The following is a 17,925-nucleotide window of genomic DNA, read 5'->3' on the forward strand; positions in this document are numbered from 1 at the left end:
GTCTTGCTAGAATCAGTTGGCCTGGGACAGTGCTGCTTAGAGGCAGCTTAGGCTGTGGATTCCGAGAACTTGGCCTTACCCAGGTGACAAACTAGTAAGACTTTGAAGGAGAGTATTCAGGACTTCTTCCTTGGTCCTCTCTGGCTCTTCTCTGGGGTGTTGGTGGGGAACTGCTTTGCCTGACAGCAGGCAAGGGTGATTTCTGAAACCAGTCTGTCACTTGCTCAGGCCAGAGGGAGGGGAGAACAGGAGCTCAGAGGTGAGTGGAGGCGCCCTCCTCAGCAGCCTGGGTTGCCAGGGCTGCCCTCACAGGACTGGGCAGCAGCTGCTTCCAGGGCCCCCCAGAAGGTGCCCAGTGCCAGGTGGACTCTGGCTGTTTTGGCTTTTGCCTGCAAAAGTAGCAGGGTGCCATGGCAACCACTAGAACTAAGCTGGCAGCCACCTTCAAGGTCACAGTGACCCAGTGTGTTTGGGCCGTCATGGGTTGCAGGACTGAGCCTGGGGGTGCCAGTGGAGGACATGGGGAAAGGTGTCCCGGCATAGGGATAGTGCCAGGGCTGGGCAGAGTAGGCCCCCAAGGGTTTTCCGTGGAGTCGGGTGGTCATGGTACAACCTTCCTGTGGACTAAATGGCAGTGTCCACCTTCCCCACCTCTGGAGCTGAGGGCAGGAATAACCGCTGTGAAGGCAGCTTGTCTCCAGCCTCCTGGGGCCTTGATGTCATAGCATTAGAGATGATGTCATGGTGGTGAGCAGGGAATGGCTGGGACAGGGCCCCCAGGTATTATCTTGTGCACTTAAGGCCCGTGGCCACTACTTGCATAGAGGGAGTTAACCTGCAGGCACTATCTTACTGGTGTCTTTGAAAAACCATCCTCATTCCTCAGTTCTCCAGGGGGGAGGACAGGTGGGGTGGGGTGGGGAGGGAGTTTAGGTATGCCCCTCCCCCACGAAGCCCTGGAGTCCAACCTTCACTCCTTTCACTGCCACTCCAGACTGACTGCACCTTTGCACCCACCCCTACCCCCCTGCTCAGCACCAGGCCTCAAAGAGTCTTCCTAGACTCAGCAGGCACTGTGAGCAAAGCGTGTTTAGGCAGAAGTTCATCTGTCCTGGGTTTTGACCCTTGGCCTCTGCCAGAGAGGCACACAGGGCAAAGAATGAGCTCGTGGCCAAGCCTTGCTGGCAATGAACAGGAACACTGTTCCTGGCCTTGAAACCCATCAGACCCTGTCCTGCCTCTCCTGGGGTGAGGGGGCTGGGCTCCAGGGCACCAACTACAGGTTCCCATGGAGGGCTTTTCCCAACCTAAAAGGATACAGGGCACGTGGCTCTGTCTCGGCAGCTAGAATGAAGAGGGCAGGATGCGGGAGGTGGAGTGGGAAGTGGGCAGTACTGGCCTCAGGCTCCAGAGGCCACACAGGACCTGAGAATAGGGAAGAACTCGGGACTGGCGGGAGGGGGAGCCTGGCTAGGAGTGTCCTGACCAGACTCGACTGCCCACATTTGGTTTGGAACACAGTACGGGTGGTAGTGGAGACTGGGGGCGTGGGGGTAGGTGGACAGCAGAAGTTGAAATGAGCAACACTTCCATGTGACCACCAGAGGGCAGGCGCTGCAGCCCACCACACTTCTCTTCCCAAGGACCATAACTGCAAGGGACCAGGGAAGCTGGGCTCCCCTTTGGAGACATGGGGTGGAGGGGGCCAAGGAGAGAGAGCCCAAAGCTTTGGGAGGCTGGGCTGGGAGAAACCAGCAAAGGTCAGCAGCTGGGTTGCTCCCTAGATCTAAAGGCTGGGGCCCTACAGACTTCAGTCCCAGGTTTGTTCCCTGGAATCAACCACACCTAACTTCTAACCACCACTCTCCAATTTTGAAATCCCATTTGCAGCATTCACGAGCTTCTTCTTGAATACTTCCTGTGTTGGGAAGTCTACTACCACTTTGAACAACTTTATCGAAAAGTTGTTTATGTTAAGCCAAAATATTGACCCTTGAGATGCATCAAGAAGCCAAGTTCTACCTCATGAGCTACAGACTATTGTTGCCCACTTGACAGCTTTGAAGAAAGTGGTCTTGCCTTTATGTCCTATTTTAGTCTCCTCTTGTTCTGGACTAAACACCCCTGGCCCTTTCAACCATGCCTCTCATACATGTCCACTAGGCTCCCTCCAGTCCTCTTCTGTGCAGGGTGCCTGTCCCTGGGCCCCTCCAGAAAGACAAGGGTCTTTCCTATTGAAGGCCTAAGATTGCCATAGCGCACCTGGGACCAGGCCTGTGTGCTGTACACTGGCCCATCACCTCCCTTTTTGTGAACACATGCCTCTATTAATCCAACTCAAGTCTAACTTTCACAAGAACTGCCATTCGGCTTTGTCACCACCATTCTATAATAAAAGGATCCATTTTTTAACCATAAGAATTGGTCTTTTTATCAATCCTTGTTAATATGCATTTTGAGAGTTTTAGTCTGTTATCCAGCCCTTTTGGATCTAATGGACTTATTTCTCCTAGTGTGATATGTAGTTCTTTGTAATCTTCATTCAAAGCAAAGGTCATAGATAGAGCCCTGAAATGCATCATTAGAGACCCTACCCTGCTCATTAATCAGTATCCTAAGTGGTCATACATGGGCTTGGGGTATCCCCGTGAGCACTTTTCTGAGATGAAGGTCCACCGCTTTCATTAGATTTCTCAAAGGGCTCCTCCAAAAGAGGCTAGGGAGCATGGATAAGGCCTAACCCTGTTTTCAGGTGAGCTCAATGTGGACTGAAGAGGAGACATGACAACCCCTCCCCCCGCTCCCCTGCAACACACACAAGGCCATGCGGCTAGTTCTGGAGAGAACCCAAGCTTCCTGACTCCTACCATCGCCCTCTTAGGACCTGGGTGGGCACTTTGTGGTGAGGTGTGGCCCTCCTCCTCGAGGCAAGGGCAGTGTCTCATTCAGAGAGTGTGCTCTGAGGGGGCGGCATCTGGCCTGGGCCTCCCTTGCCTCAGATGTTTCTTTCCCAGCCCCACACCTGAAGCTCCCTCGAACTGCCACCAGGGGGCAGTGGTGCTTGGGCTGGGGGTACATACAGGACTTGTTGACTTGGCCCAGCCTCCCCTTCCCCCACACAAGGGCCAGATTCTGAAAAGGTCTGCCTTTATTATGCCAACAGAAAACAAAAATTTCCCCGAGTGTAAACAGGAGAAATGTGCTGGTTAAGTTACTCATTATCTTATTATTAACAAAATAAAGCACTATCTATGTTTACAGTCATAAAAAAAAGAAACAGCCTGGAGAGAAGTTGAGCTTTGGGAAGGGGGAGGGGAGAAAATGGACTCCACATTTGCCCCTGTGGGATCTGAGGTTCCCTTCCAACCAGGACCTGCTTTGGAGTCAGGTGCCAAAGCGATTTAACTTTCTTAGGGAAATAACGTGAAAGTGACCAGGAACAGAGGAGGCAAGTTTCCCCAGTGTGGAGTGGTGCGGGGGGCGCGGGGGGCGAGCTGGGCGAGGGAATGGAGCACCAGTCTTCTCCTCACCAACCCCTTCTGAGATTGGGGAGCCCTCCCATCCCCTGTTCAAGAGGGAGGAATGGAGACCAGCTGCCATAGGAGCCCTGCTCCAGGGCTTCTGTCACTGACAGGAACGGGGGGAGTGCACCATCAATCCTCCTGCCCCTGCTCCTGGCACTCAGGTTGGGACCAGGGTCTGGGGCACCAGGACAGAGCCCCTTGGAGGCTGAGCACATTCCCATGCTGCTCGGAGCTAAAAATGTCTCCGTGGGAACCGACCAGCAGTCAGAGGGAAGAAGCGGGCAGGGGAGGTCAGGGCGGCTGGTGGGCCCAAGGGCAGCTCAGGGGCCTTCGGAGACCCAGAGTGACTAGCAGGCAGAGGGGCAGAGTCAGACACCAAGGAAGGGAGAGACACAAACAGGGCCCTGCAGAGAGACAAAGACAGAAACGCACACAAGGATGCACAGAACCTGAGACGCCCAGACTGACAAAGAGGTAGCAATTTGGGAATGAAGAGAGCACAGAAAGAGCCCTCCAGAAGCAAGAGGGGCATCAAGAGACACACCCATAGGAACTTAGCAACAGTGCCTGGCACATAGCAGACACTCAATAAATATCTTGTGCAACGAATGAACAGATGAAAACAATCACACGTGCGTACACGTGTGCACACACGCACGCACACACAGCAGCCAGAGGCACAATAGGCTTGGCAGAAGATAGAGTGAGAGACATCTTTTTGCACAAAGTACAAAGTCATCTTGGTGACAGAGGAGCAATCTGGGGTGTGTGTGTGTGTGGGCCGGGGGGGCGGGGGCGAGGGGTTGGTCCCATGGTGGCTGATCCAGTTAGGACAAGGATGGAAACAATGCATATGGCCCCCAAGGGGACAGGTCATACAGTGTCCCCTGGCCATGAGCCCCAAGGGCCAAGGAACTTGGTCCACTCATTCATCACCATCAGGCCCTGCCCACCTAGGCCAACAGCTCCTCAGGTGTGCCCATATGTGATGGGGAAGGGGCCTGTATCTACAAGTACACAACTGTGCCATCTCCCGGGCATGCCCGAGTCCAAGTACCAACAGAGTCCAGGTTGGCTGGCTGTGCCCGCTGGCTCAGGGCCAGGTCTTCCCCAGGAGGAGGGCCAGGCCCAGCCAGCCGAGATCAGTCCGTGAGCACTACCAACTCCCCGTCGCTCTTCTCCTCGCCCTCCGAGTCCTCGTCCTCGCTGTACCGGTACATCTCACCATCGGCCACCGAGTGCCTGTCCTCCGAGGCCTCTGCCTCCTCCCTGAGGCTGCAGGTGTTGACAATGACAGGCATGTTAGGGTCCAGGCTTCGGGGCACATAGTGTTCCACCAGAGGCTGTGCCACCCGAGGGTACAGGACATCCGAGGAGCTCATCACCTGGCCAGCTTGAGGGCTGCAGGCAGACAAGAGGCGGATTACGGAGGCACCTTCACTTCCGCACCCTCCCAGCTCCCCTCCAGGACTCCTCGGGCTGTGCCCTCGTACCCTACACCCTTTTGGCTCTGAGACACACACTCTGCTCCCTGGTCTGCTTTCTGATGGCCACATTCATTGTCAGCTACAGCCCCACACACACATTCAGTCTCAGGGCCACAGGCGTATTCAAGATATTTCTGGAGGACTACGTATGAATCCCACTTTTGGAAACTGTAAACAGGCATTTGATATTCAAATGCCTGTTTAAAGGAACCCACCAGTGTACTTGCTTTGGTCAAGTCGGAATCCTCTGTCTGATGAGCACCTTGGTTTCTAGTACCCATGAATTTTTACTGAGTTTGTCAGAAATAGGACCCACAGGCATGTTTCCCCAGAAACACACTAGTTCCCCACAGTCACACATTTATGGCATCAGCAACCAGGTACCCATCACAGTCATAGTCACCCCTGCAGTCACACACAAAGGCCCAGCCACACAGGCAATGCATATATACAAATAGCCAAAAGACACACATGCACACCAGCCCCGCAGTCACATAAAAGGCAAGCCACACACTAACACCCAGCCCCTCACAAGAGCTGCACACACACATGCACGCACACAGTCTCAGCCGCCTGGGGAGGGCCTGCTCACGGGGTCATGTAGCTCTGGCGGGCATCCTGGCGCCGGGTCCTCATCAGCGCCTTGTACTCGCCCACCCGCAGCCGCTTGCCCTCCACGATGCAGGTGCGTTTGGGCCGCGGCTTGTACTTGTAGTCGGGGTACTTCTCCAGGTGCTGCCGGCTTAGCCGCGCCTGCTCCTCATAGTAGGGCTGCTTCTCCTGGTTGGTCATGGACTTCCAACGGGAGCCTGGCCCAGCCCCCAGAGGCACAGTCAACCCTGGGCTCTGCCGAGCATCCCAAGCCCCCTGCAGGCCCTGGAGGTGCTGCTATATTTGGTACCCAGATATATGTGCAAGCACTTAGCAAGGACCTGGTCCAATGTGGTTGCTCCTTGGATGTCAAGCAAACGAATGAATGAAGTTGGCATGTATATGAGCATCAAACTGCCAGCTTAAGACACAGCACCCGCCTATATCCCAGCAACTTCTGAGAGGCCTCTGGCCTGACTTACATAAACAAAAAGAGCAGCTGCCCCAGTCCCCCAATAACACAGACAGGCTCCATGTTCAAGACAAGGTACCTGGTGTCTGTGTTTATAAGAGACCTGCGCAGACATGGAGGAGACTCAATGCTGAAAACAACTGCCTTCTTCTAGCCCCACCTGCCCTGTCCTAATTCCTCTCTGGCCTCCAATAGGACACAACATTTAAAAAACCTTTCTACTGGCAACCCAAGAACACCAGTCTCTCCTGTTCCTGCCAGAGCCAGCTCCAAGGGTCTGGCAAACAGTGGAAGAGGTTAGCGAGGGAGAGTGGGGGAAGGAGCTTTCTCTTACATGTATGTGTATGTACACAAACACACATATGCACATACTCCTTGAGTTCTTGGGTGCAGGTACTAGCAGAAGAACCCTACAATAAATAGTCCAAGACCCCAGGACTCAACTACCCCACATCCCCACTGACTCCTACAATGGAGTTCAACATGGCATGGGCTATCGCTGAGCAAGCCTCAAGTAGATCCAGCTGGCTCCTGAAACCGGGTCCTGCTGGACTCTGGCTCCTGGAACCCCGAGAGCTCCTGCAGACTTTGCCCACTGGCCCTTACCAAGGATCTTGCTGATGCTGGAGTTGTGCATGTCTGGGAAGGCTTGGAGGATCTTCCTCCGCTCGTCCTTGGCCCACACCATGAAGGCATTCATGGGCCTCTTGATGTGGCTGCTGTTCCTGGACTCAGGGAAGTGGCGGGAGCCTGGGGAGGCAGATGGAGTCAGCAAGGCAACTGCTCTGGGGGTAAGGAAAGTCCTCCAGGCCAGCAGAAAGAAATGTCCCACAGCACCCAGGGATGACCAGCAACAAGCTGTCAGCAGAGGCCCAGCCAAGGACTCAGAGCACACATAAGGAGATGTCACAGATAAAAGGAGAGAATGGATAGCAGACAGACACCACCTGACCCACCCTGGTCCTGGTGGGAAGCAGAAGTGGTACCCAACAGCCCAGTGCCCAGAGCCCTCACCATCCACATCACAGCCCAGCATGGCTTCCTCCAGTGGGTGCACACAGCTCTCCTCCAGCCGCTCCTTGACTGGGGATGTGTCCAGGCTGATGAGGTCCTAGGGTTGACAGGGACAACCTGTACATCAGCCTCTGCATTGCCCACTTCTCTCCCTAACCCCTCCCTTCAGGGGCCTCAGGCTGTGTGTCTTCCACCCCGGCCGCCATGTGTCCCTTGCTCCCATGTGCAGGGAGTAGGGGCCCATACCTTACGGAAGGGGGTACTGGGGGAGATTTCCAAGGCCCCACTGTGGCCGTGCAGCAGCTGTCGAGCATCCTGGATAGCCTTGGTGACAGCATCCCCCTCACCAAGGAAGCCTATGGGGGTAGGAAAAGAAAGGAAAGGAAAGGAACTGAGGGGTCACCCCAGTTCATGCCATGCCCCTCCTGCGCTCCCTCTTGCTCTCCACAGGGCTGTTGCACCGCACACCCCCAAGGGGGCGCCATTTACACTGGCTGTTGTGCCAACAAACTAGAAATGACAATAGCCCCCCCTGAAAGTGTGCAAGCCAGGGGTCTGAATTCCTGAGGCCAGGGAGCCCAGATAGATATGGTGGGGGAGAGGAGGAAGGGGGCCTTCTGAGATGCTAAATGCTGAAACTAAAAAGGGCCAACTATAGCAAGTCTAACCCACAGAAAGGAAGGGCCATGCCCAAGGCCATATCATGCTGTCTTGACTGGACGCTGGAAGAGGACTGAAGGGACAGGTGCGGAGGTAGAACACTTACCCAAAGGCAGGCTGGGGGAGCTGGACTGCAGATCCCGCGTGGGGGCCCCATGGCTGGGGGGGCGGGGTCCACAGCTGCTCATTTTCAGGCTGGGGGAAATGGAGCTGTTGGGAAGCTCAGGGGCCTTGGGCTTGGCTGTGAGGTTGAGGGGCTGGGAAGGCTCCTAGGGGAAGACCCAGAGCTCAGAGGGCGAGTGACACCAACGGAGATCCCCGCAGAGGAAGAGAGGGCACAGGCATACCCAGAACAGATGAGGCGGCGGCCAGCCAGCCCAGCTAGGGAAGGAGCCCCAGGCCAGCGGGTGGGACAGTACCTGCAGGGGGTGGTGGGCGGCCATGGCCCCGGGCCTCTTCATGGCTGGGGCAGGGGGGCTGTGCAGCAGCTGCAGCGGATACTCCACTATGGAAAAGGCGGCAAGGAGAAAAGTCCTGGATGAGCACAGAACAGCAGTCACCCTGCTTGACAAGGTCCCAGCGGCACAAAGTGGACAAAGGCTCAGGGCTGGCCTAGCTTGCTTCCAACCACTGTCCTCCTCAGCCCCACAGCGCTGCTGAGGACCGCCTACGCCCTCACCTGTCATCGCCCTGCACACTGATCAGCATCGTCACCTTGCCATGCCCTTCCCAACTGACTGAGCTTGGCATTCCAAACCCATGGTGAAATGACAACAGGGGCACCGTCTAGTCACTGTTCGGATATTTGTATTTTGTACCTATGTGCAGGGTACAAAAGCAGCTACCTGTTGTAGCCTGTCTCCTGTGCCTTATCTCACAATAATCCTCAGTGTGTGGTGCATAGCAGGTGCTCAATACATCATTCCATTTTACAGATAAAGAAACTAAGACTTGGAGAAGTTAAATGGATTACCCGCACAGTTCATCAATGCGAGCACCGAGGTTTGAACCTGGGTCCCGACTCCACAGTCCTCTCTCCTCAGCACGGTGACCTCTCCTCTCCCTCGCCAAACTCACTCCTCAACCAGGCCCAGAATCCAGGAGTTGACAGTTCAGATGGAGAGAGATAGCCCTGTATACAAATCACTAACCACATGGCCCATGGTGATATAGACTGCATGGGTAGCATTCGAGAGAACTTTGTTCCAGATGGAGCGACTGCAGCAGGCTTCCTGGGGGAGCCGAGACGTGAGCTAATGCCGGTAGCAGACAGGGGGAGATGGAGTGGTGGGGTGTTGAAAACAAGATGTAGGGAATGAGACTGGTTGGCTCGTGATGGGCAAGGTGGGCTCAGAAGCCTGTGAAGGCTGAACTCAGAAGTTTGGACTCCATGCTGGAGGCAACGGGGCACCATCTAAGGCTTGTTAGCTGGGGACAGGCACTTCTCACTCAGCCTCTGAAAGGGACATCTGGTAGCCCGCAGGCCCCTGCTTACTGGCATTCTGGAGCAAACACAGCAGGTGGCAGCCTGGCCAGTCCAGGTCTTCCACAGCTTATTTCCTACGTCCCTCGTCCAGAAAGTGCATGGCCCCTCCCCTCCTCACTCCTGCGGCTCTGCTGCTCCATGTTCACCTGGAGTTGTAATGGTTCGTGCCCGTTGCCCCGTCCTCCCCCCTCAACCCACCCCCTTCCTAGTCTCCCCCCCCACATACCCCAATTGGAATCTTCCCTCAAGGTAGAATCAGTGGGGCTGACCAATGAACTGTGCCCTTGGTCCACAGGCTTTTGGCGGTGGGACTAGGAACTCACCGGCTGGATTTCTCCTGCCTTCTCTCTCACGTGCCACAGGGAGGGTGGGCCAAGGAGTTTATTTAAAAGCTGTGCCCCCTCTTCCTGGGGTTGTTACAGGCAGCTTCCCTGCCCTGTCCCCATGACCATTCACAAGGAATCAATGGGCATGGCCTCCATCCCACCGTCACTGCCCTCATTCGGACTGTCATCTCCTGTTGCTAGAATCATCTCAACAGCCCCACACCCGCTACTGCTTTCAGTTGGTCTCCATTCCATTCATTCCCTATCACCCACAGCCTGTGTGACAGCACATCCTCTATTCAATGTTCAAGTATGCCCCACATTCTACAAAATAAATCCCAAACTCCGTGCTCAGTCACACCTGGCCTCCCCAGCCATGTCCCCATTACCCTGTCACATGCTCCTCTCAACTCTGGCCTCCTGCCTCAGGCTGCAGGGCCTCTACCAGGACGGCCTTTCCCGTGCCCTCCACCCTCAGCTCCCAGCTCCCAAGTCCATTCTCCCAGAACCCAATCAAGCACCACCTCCTCAAGAAATCGTCCCAGAGTCCCTGGTTGTTGGCATACTTCTTTCTCCCTCCCCAGACTGTAAATTCCTCGTGCTCGAAGTCCACATTTTATCACCCCACAGTCACCCGACAACACGTGCTCAGTGCTCAGTCTGCGTTTGCTGAGTTTCGGTGCCGGGACAGAAGAGGGCGGGGCCAGAGCAGTGTGAGAACAAAAGTCTGAATTTGGGAGACACATAAATCTCAGTTAATGTTTGAAATATTAATACTCTGGTGCAGTAATGTACCAGAACTGGGGAAACTAGACCTAGAGTGGCTACATCCGCTTACATCTGGAAAGCGCTTTATGGTTTTCAAAGTGCTATTTTTCATTCTCTCAGTGACATTCAGAAACAAGTGAGTATTCTTCCACTGGACAGATGCCAAACCAAGGCCCAAAACCAAGGCCCAGAAGTCCACACTGCAAATTAATGGATTGAGAGTGGCAGGGGGCCTTCTTCCCTAATCTCAGAACAGGTAGCAAGACTGCCCCTCCCACACTCACCTGGTTTGCAGGGGATTGGCTGAATGGGCAAAGCCAGCTGAGAGTCTGGGGTGACAGGCAGAGGTTGGTGGCTTGGGGGAAAGGCCGGGATCATGACATAAGGCATGTTGACCTGCTGAGAGCAAAGAAACCCTGAGTCCCTGGGGGTCCAAATAGCTATCCAGCTGCAGTTAGTTCTGGACAAAAGGTAGACTGAGGGATGAGGGCTACGAAGCCTGGGGTAGACAGTCTTCCAAAGGATCCGTGAGACCCCACACCACCTCCGTGGGCTCCTGTCTACCTGCCCTCAGCCCCTGTCTACCTGCCCTTGGGTCCCAGCTGAGGAGAAAGATATTTTGGGCCTCAGCATCTCTCCAGGTTGGTGTCAACCCCTTGGCCTCCAGTTTTCCCATCCCCCAGCCCTCCCCTGTTGTCACCTGAATCTGCTGCTGAAGGAGGTTGATTTTGTGCTGCTGCTGAATTAGCTGCTGCTGCTGCTTAGCAATCTGGCAGAGGGAAGATCAGGCAAAGGGGGCATGAGCATAGGCCCAGGGGGCCCCAACACCCAGAGCCTTCCAGCCCCAACCACACCGTGCCCTCCAGAAGTGCAAACATGGAAGAAAGCTGGGCAGGGCAAGAAGCAGAAGAGCCAACTCTTAAAATTGATTCTCCTTTTGACAGGAGCTCACCCTTCCCTCAGAGGCCAGGGGTAGAGATTGGGCAGGGCCCCTCAATCCCCTCCACTCCCTGCCTGCAGCCCCCTCCTCCACCTGCCCCAGGCGTCAACCTGTACTGGCTGGGTCTGCCCCCAAGGTACACCCTTCTGGGCCCTGACAGACCCCTCCCCTGTAAAAAATAGCCAGACAAAAAGCAAGGTCTACCTGCTCCTGCTGCTGCCGAGCCAGCTCCATCTGCTGCTGCTGCTTCTCGAAGAGCATGGCAGCCATGTTCTTCTGTTCTGAATGGGCTGTCAGGAGCTGGTCCCGCAGGGTGGACAGTTGATGGATCATGACTAGAAGCTGGAGCTCCTTCTCTGCCAGGCTCTCCTGGGTCCCTGCTCCATAGTGAAACAGCCACCACTGAGAAATGTTGTTTGTTCATCTGTCCAGCCACCCATATAACTGACGTTTATTGAGCAAGTGCTATGTCCCAGGGCCCTATGAGGGGCCAAGCAGCAGAAGTGACTGACATATGCCTTGCTGCGGAGGGACTCATCTTGCCATCTGACAGACAACTATGTGCCCTAGAAGTATCACCATCAATCACTGATTTCAGCCCTGGAAATGCTGATGGTGGAGCATGTCAGCCTTGAGTGTCCAGTGCCACAGGGTCAGGGTAGACAACCGTCCACAGGAGGCGCCTGGCGGGACATATTCAGGTTTTGGAGCAAGACAGATCAGAGTTCAAATTCCCCTTTCAACCCATCGCGCCTGGGAGCTGTTGGGGAAGTTACCAACTACTCTGCACTTGAGTTTTTTTCAATCTACAAAAGAGTACACTAATCTTCACTTTACAGGGTTGCTGCAAGAATTAAAGGGATAATAAATGTTAAGCTTTTAGTATAGGACCTGTCACCTGGCCTTCAACCAACAAATGTCAGTGCTTCCCTGCCCTCCAATTTAGCTAATGTCAGATGCAGAAGTGCCAGGCCGCAGACCATATGCATCAGAGTTACTCAGGGAGCCTTTGAAAATTACAGATGCTCAGGCCCCCAACCTCTGGGGTTCTCATTCAGTCAGTAGGGGTGGAGCCTGAGCATTTGCATTGTTTTAGAGTGCACTCTGTGATCGAGACACCCACCTCGCTGAGCAAATCATAGGAACCATGGACAGCCTTGCAAACTTCTTGGAATGATCACTGACCTTATCAGCCTCAATGATCAGTCAAGTTTGAGAGAACTAACGGCAAAGCTGGATTCAAGCAGAACACATGTAACTATACAGGACTGAATGAACTGATGAAAGGGATTAAAATTTTTTGACTTTTTCGTTTGAGATTGCTGATTTTTTAAATCTTTTGTTTTCCAGATAAAAGGAAACTTGCTTCTCTTAAACTACCTACGATTTAGTAATTTGGTAAATTATACCTTTGTAAGCAGTATTAAAATATTTTATATTTTTCTCCCTACTTGATCCCTCCAGAATTTGGAAACTCTTAATAAATGAGTCTTATTTTGATGGCAATGTGGTTATTTGCATAAATTCAATAAGAAGCTATTCTCTTTGTAATAGGACACAATTGGAAACTGATTTTACTACCAAGGTTTTGACTGGAATGTCATATTTGAGAGAGATGCATAGACTCAGATATAACCAGACATCTTTAAGGAATTAAGATGGACTTACAGAAGCCAATAAAAACCCCCGGAAATGCGGGCCTGGTACTTGCTCATATGTTTCCCAGCAGCATTATCATGTGAGCGAAGAATATCCCTTCTGGGCAGGTGTAGGAACCTCAGGATATTTGGGGAAACTCGAGAAGAGAGGAACTCACCCAAACCTAATGCAGGTAACATCTAATGGCAAGTCCTTGCTTGGCTTTTCTGGACTTGAGAGACATTGTTAAATTCATTCGCGCTAAAGATTCCTTATGAAAAATTCCAGCAAAGCAGATTTAAAAGACCCTGTGTGGTTAATTACTATTCTTGCTGGACATAAACAAATAATTGGGCCAAGTTTATTGAAACTAGACTTATTTTGCAAATAAATCAGTCTTAATTTTGCTATCTTTGATAAAACTGGGGGTGACTTTTTAGAGAAAAATTGTTCCAATAGAAACTATAATATATCTTTGTGGAAATTCGATTCTAGTGCTATTCATTGTCTTTCAGGTTTTTAAATTTTTCTACCTATAAACTGGACTGGATCCTAAGTTTTTCTAGTTTTCGCAAATACTTGGGGGCAGTCTTCCAAACTAACATTGTCATTTTCCCACCCTCTGATTTGGAATCATTGAGAACGAAAACTGCCCTTTTCCAAGACCATACAAGCTAAAGTGGGACAGCCTGATATAAACTTCAGAGAAATCACAACAACTCATCTGCAGACAAACTTCGTGCCTGTTGCTGAAAGATCACCAGAGACATTCAAACAGCAGACCAGGAGAACAAATCTATCAGACTGTCACTTCCTGCCCTCACTCCATCTGAAGATGCTGCAAGCCAAACACCTTTGGAACTCAGAAATGGAGAGTATAGTCAGCTCCGATCATTAACCTTTGTTTTCCTTTTGTTTCCACAGAGATGCCTCTTACTAAATATCTGATTGCTTACACCATAGGCTTAACTTTGGAGCCTACCAGCATCATTGCCTCCTGAAACGAGACACAACCTAAAGTGAATGGAACTTTTCTCAAGACTGAGACTGGTTTAATGATAGAATGGTCCTTTAGCCCAGTTTCTGGAATGTGAAACTTTCAGGGAAGTGTCAGAGGAAGGAACTGTGGGGTTTCAGAACGAGCCACCCCTGAGCTGTGCCTCAGTGGTATGCAGATTATTTTGAGCTAAAGGCAATTTCAGTCTCAGGCTCAGGAGAAATTTCTCCCTCCCTCCCAAGATAGGTTCTCCCTACCTAGAAGAACCTGAACTAGGGGCCTGGCCCACATAAGAGATTATCTGTGATAACCTCTTTTTGACCCACCAATATGGCAGGGCAAACTCTTTTTGACCCACCTATATGGCAGGGCAAACTAAACATTGCTCTTTTTATCACCCTGCAATGACCCTTTGAAGCCCCCGAGGTGCATTACCTCACCCCTAGCTCAGGATGTCTTATATGCCCAGGCTCCCTTTCTATCTCTGAATCTTTCATGGAGGTAAGGGGTTCCCATACATATGTATGTATTAAAGTTGGTTATTTTTCTCTTGCAAAAAAATTAAAAAATAAAGTACCCTCTGTAAGTGTGAGCAATCACACTGAGAAAATTATCATTCTAGTGACTCCACTAAACAGCCCTTTAATCCCTTTAGTGAGGTCCTGCTGGCCCGGAATTAATTTTCAAAAGTGAAAGAGAATGTTAGGCTCATTTTATAGTTACATGTAAAAAATGGCAATGATATGCCCAAGGTCACAAGTGTCCCGTGCCCATGGGATCTGATTCCTACCAGACCTCTCCCACATGAGAATGAGCTAAACCTAGTGCTTGGTCCCCAGGTAAGGGCTGATCCCTAGGAACAGGCAGGAGCCAGAGTGGCAGAGGCCACGTCTGAGGGCACCGAGAGCCCTAAGAATTGCCCTATAGGCCCGGACCGCATGGCCAGGGGTTCAGACATCCTTCCCCTGCCCATCCCCATGATCTTCACCTTTGACATCTTTGGTTTCCACGGAGCTCCTTCCCAGAAACCTCTCCTTCCAGTCACTGGACAGCAGCTTCTCAATGGCTGGCACGACTAGAAGATACCAAAGAGATAAGGAGCAGCCATCCTAAGACTTCTCCTGCCCAGGCCTCTGCCTCTAACTAAGGCAGACACCTTACCTTCTTTTAAATTTCGGTTGAAGTCCAGCTTCTCCTGGCTTCCACAAGCAGCCTCAGAGCCTCCTCGTTTCTTGGGTTCTGGGCACCCACTGCTCTCCGGTGAGCTGCAGTCCTGTAAGACACACTAAATGTCATTGTCACCTCCAAGAGAAGAGGGGCAGAATGAAGCAAAGACGGAGTACCCCAGACATGTACACCCTGAGGGAATCCTGGAGTCCACCGGCCCCCGCAAGCAGCGCCTTCCGTCCCCACCTTTCCTATCTTTGCTCTGGCTTTGCCTGATCTACTGAAAAGAACAAAACATTTAAAGACAAGAGACCTGGCTCAGCCCAGGCTCAGTGACTCATAAGGTGCTTGATCCCACATGAGTCTATGAACTTCTCTAAACCTGACTTTCCTCTGCTGAAAGCGGAAAATACTCATACCTCCCCTGTCACAGAATTGTGCTGGGATCAAGGGAGTTAATGCATGTGGATGAGGTTTGCCACTGCAGAGTCTGAGGCCAAAAGCCAGCTATTAATGATTACTCCTTTACATACACTCACTGCTCCAGCTGGGCCGGTAACTCCCGGGGACCCCGCCCCAGCCCTTTCACACACCATCCCCTCTCCTCTTCTCCTCTGAGTCCTCTCTATTCTCCAAGGCCCAGCTCGAGGGCCTGCTCCTCTAGGAAGTCTTCCACAGTCGCCACTCTGCCTCCTGACCGCCTCAGGATGGAGCCCTTCTCAGAACCTAAAACTCTTATTTTCTCCTCATTTGGCTTTTAATTACATATTTCTTATTTATACCTCTTAATGCAATCATAGAATTTTTAAGAGCTGCAAGAATCCTCACTGTTCATGAAGTTCAGCTCCTTAATTTTAAGGATTTTAACAGAAATTAATTCTGGCCTTAATAATAAGACTGGTTTTCTCAACTCACATGCAAAAGCTACTAGATTAAGGCAAACTTTGAGCTTGTATATCCAATCTCTCCAACTAGTCCTCAGGGGTAAGGACGAGTCACACAGGTGAGCATTACTATCAGGCGAGTGAGCGCAGGAGTGAGTCCACATCTTGCTCAGACAGGTGGCCCGACTGAACTTGGCAGCCGCTCCCCACTCACCTAAGTTTTGCCCAGAGATGAACATTTCTGCCTGCCTCTCCGCCCAACTAGGGGGTAGGTGCCTGCCTAGCCTAGCGGAGAAGACGAGGTGGTGCATGGGTTTGGTGGGGACACTGACTCAGGCGCCCTCCTGGGAAAGTGCCGGGCACCTGGGTTGGAGCTTGAGGGTCAGCGCCGTCCTGGGTGGCCCGGGCCGGATCTCCAGGCTGGGGTTCAGCTGTAGCAGCCGAGCCCTGCGGGGCCTCATGGCAAGGCTCCTTCTTCCCCTCTGACTTGACGGTACAGTTCACCATGGTGCCACCGCCATCCAGGGCCAGCTGGGCAGGGCCGGGGCTCCTCATGGACATCCTGAGGGTAGAGGGGCAAGGTGAGTGAAGTGAGTCCTGAGGCCCGGGAGAATCGACCCCACCCTCCATCCCCCGGCCCCAAACAGGTACACACACAAGTCAGAAGCTCCCACTGGGGACCCATAGTGGAAATTAGAAAAGACTCTTCTGTCCTTGTTTTTTTTTTTTAATTTTTATTTTTTTTATTTTTAATAGGAAGCTGTAGAGAGGATGGGGCCCAACTTTTGGCGCTCCCTGCCTGCTGTAATGTTGGGACTGGTGGGCTAATGGGTCCATTTAAGGAGGCTAGAGATTGTTAAGTGGCTATTTCTGACCCCAATAAAGCTAAGATTATATATATAGGTGTGTTTGTATATGTTTATATGTATTTGTAATTAGTTACCAAAATTTAAAAATCAAGAGATATCACATAAAATCTGGATCTGAACTTCTCTTGAAGTTGGTACATAGCAACAGTTGGCTATAAATGAGGTACCCCTTACAGACAGGCCAGTTTGCCTTACTCCCCACCACTCCCCAAAAGGGAAACCATCAGCTATCCTGAATAATACACGGTTATTCTTTTTCTTAGAGAGGCAAGATCAAAGTGCACTATTTATACCCATGTACCTACCAAAAGTGGGAAAATAACAGGTTGAGAGATGGATGAGTGGCTTTAAGGAAAAATTTTTTTTATCTAGCTAGAATCCCTCATTGAGAACCGGGCCTGGTAGGCATTTGCAATCCCTGGTTTATGCAGAGACTCTGAATCCACTGCTCCCATTACTGCCTCCCCACTTGTCAGACCACAGCCAGGGACATCTAGAGCAGTGGAGCAGGCACAGGGTCCCTGGTAGTGGTTTCCAGTGGTCATGTCAGGCTCAGAGCCAGAGCAGCATACCCTTATAGCTCCCCCGCTCCCCCTCCAAAGTCACTGAGACAAGACCAATGGACAGAAGGCAGGTTCCAAGTATGCATGGGTCCTGCCTCGGGCACTCAATAAGCTGCTAAGTGACCTTGGGTGAGTTACTTAACTTCTACATACTTCGGTTTCTTCAACTATAAAATGGGTTATGAATTGTTATTTGCACAGTGTCCGGAACACTACCTGGTACCAGTAAGCACTGATGTGGTGTCTGTTAAACCACTGCTAGCTGGGATGCAGCACAAGACCTCACAGAGTCAGAGGAGCCAGAAGGCCTGAGAGGCAGTCATGGGTCATCTTCAACCGGAATCTGTAGGTGGGGCCAGGGATCTGTTTTAACAAGCTCTCCAGTGATTCTGATACAGACTAGTTGGAGGATTGTTAATTTAAATAAAAATAAAAATAAATTTTTTTTTTTACATAGGCTTTAAGAATTTAGGAGGGGAGTGTAAGGCAAAACTCAGATACAGTAAAACATCTCTTAGACTACAGGTGCACTATAATAT

General features: G+C 51.8%; 1 protein-coding gene across 6 annotated transcripts in view; it reads right to left on the reverse strand.

Annotated features, from left to right (window-relative positions):
* Positions 1 to 3,130: 3,130 nt before the first annotated feature.
* Positions 3,131 to 17,925, reverse strand: part of SOX13 (SRY-box 13) — a 45,630-nt gene continuing 30,835 nt past the window's right edge. For 3 of the 6 annotated variants that reach the window (XM_023538282.1, XM_023538280.1, XM_023538285.1), the window contains 13 exons: positions 16,318 to 16,516; positions 15,065 to 15,176; positions 14,892 to 14,978; positions 11,473 to 11,645; positions 11,029 to 11,097; positions 10,613 to 10,727; positions 8,168 to 8,253; positions 7,855 to 8,017; positions 7,335 to 7,444; positions 7,089 to 7,185; positions 6,681 to 6,824; positions 5,604 to 5,820; positions 3,131 to 4,925 (listed from right to left, as the gene is read on the reverse strand). In XM_023538282.1, the coding sequence (XP_023394050.1) occupies positions 4,667 to 4,925; positions 5,604 to 5,820; positions 6,681 to 6,824; positions 7,089 to 7,185; positions 7,335 to 7,444; positions 7,855 to 8,017; positions 8,168 to 8,253; positions 10,613 to 10,727; positions 11,029 to 11,097; positions 11,473 to 11,645; positions 14,892 to 14,978; positions 15,065 to 15,176; positions 16,318 to 16,515 (1,830 nt within the window). In that variant the 5' untranslated portion in view covers position 16,516 and the 3' untranslated portion in view covers positions 3,131 to 4,666. Of the gene's footprint in view, positions 4,926 to 5,570; positions 5,821 to 6,680; positions 6,825 to 7,088; positions 7,186 to 7,334; positions 7,445 to 7,854; positions 8,018 to 8,167; positions 8,254 to 10,612; positions 10,728 to 11,028; positions 11,098 to 11,472; positions 11,646 to 14,891; positions 14,979 to 15,064; positions 15,177 to 16,317; positions 16,517 to 17,602; positions 17,730 to 17,925 lie in introns of all 6 variants that reach the window. The other 3 variants (XM_023538283.1, XM_023538281.1, XM_023538286.1) reach the window with 3 other exon arrangements.

This window comes from Pteropus vampyrus, unplaced genomic scaffold (assembly GCF_000151845.1).
Source record: "Pteropus vampyrus isolate Shadow unplaced genomic scaffold, Pvam_2.0 Scaffold217, whole genome shotgun sequence".
Taxonomy (NCBI): Eukaryota; Metazoa; Chordata; class Mammalia; order Chiroptera; family Pteropodidae; genus Pteropus; species Pteropus vampyrus.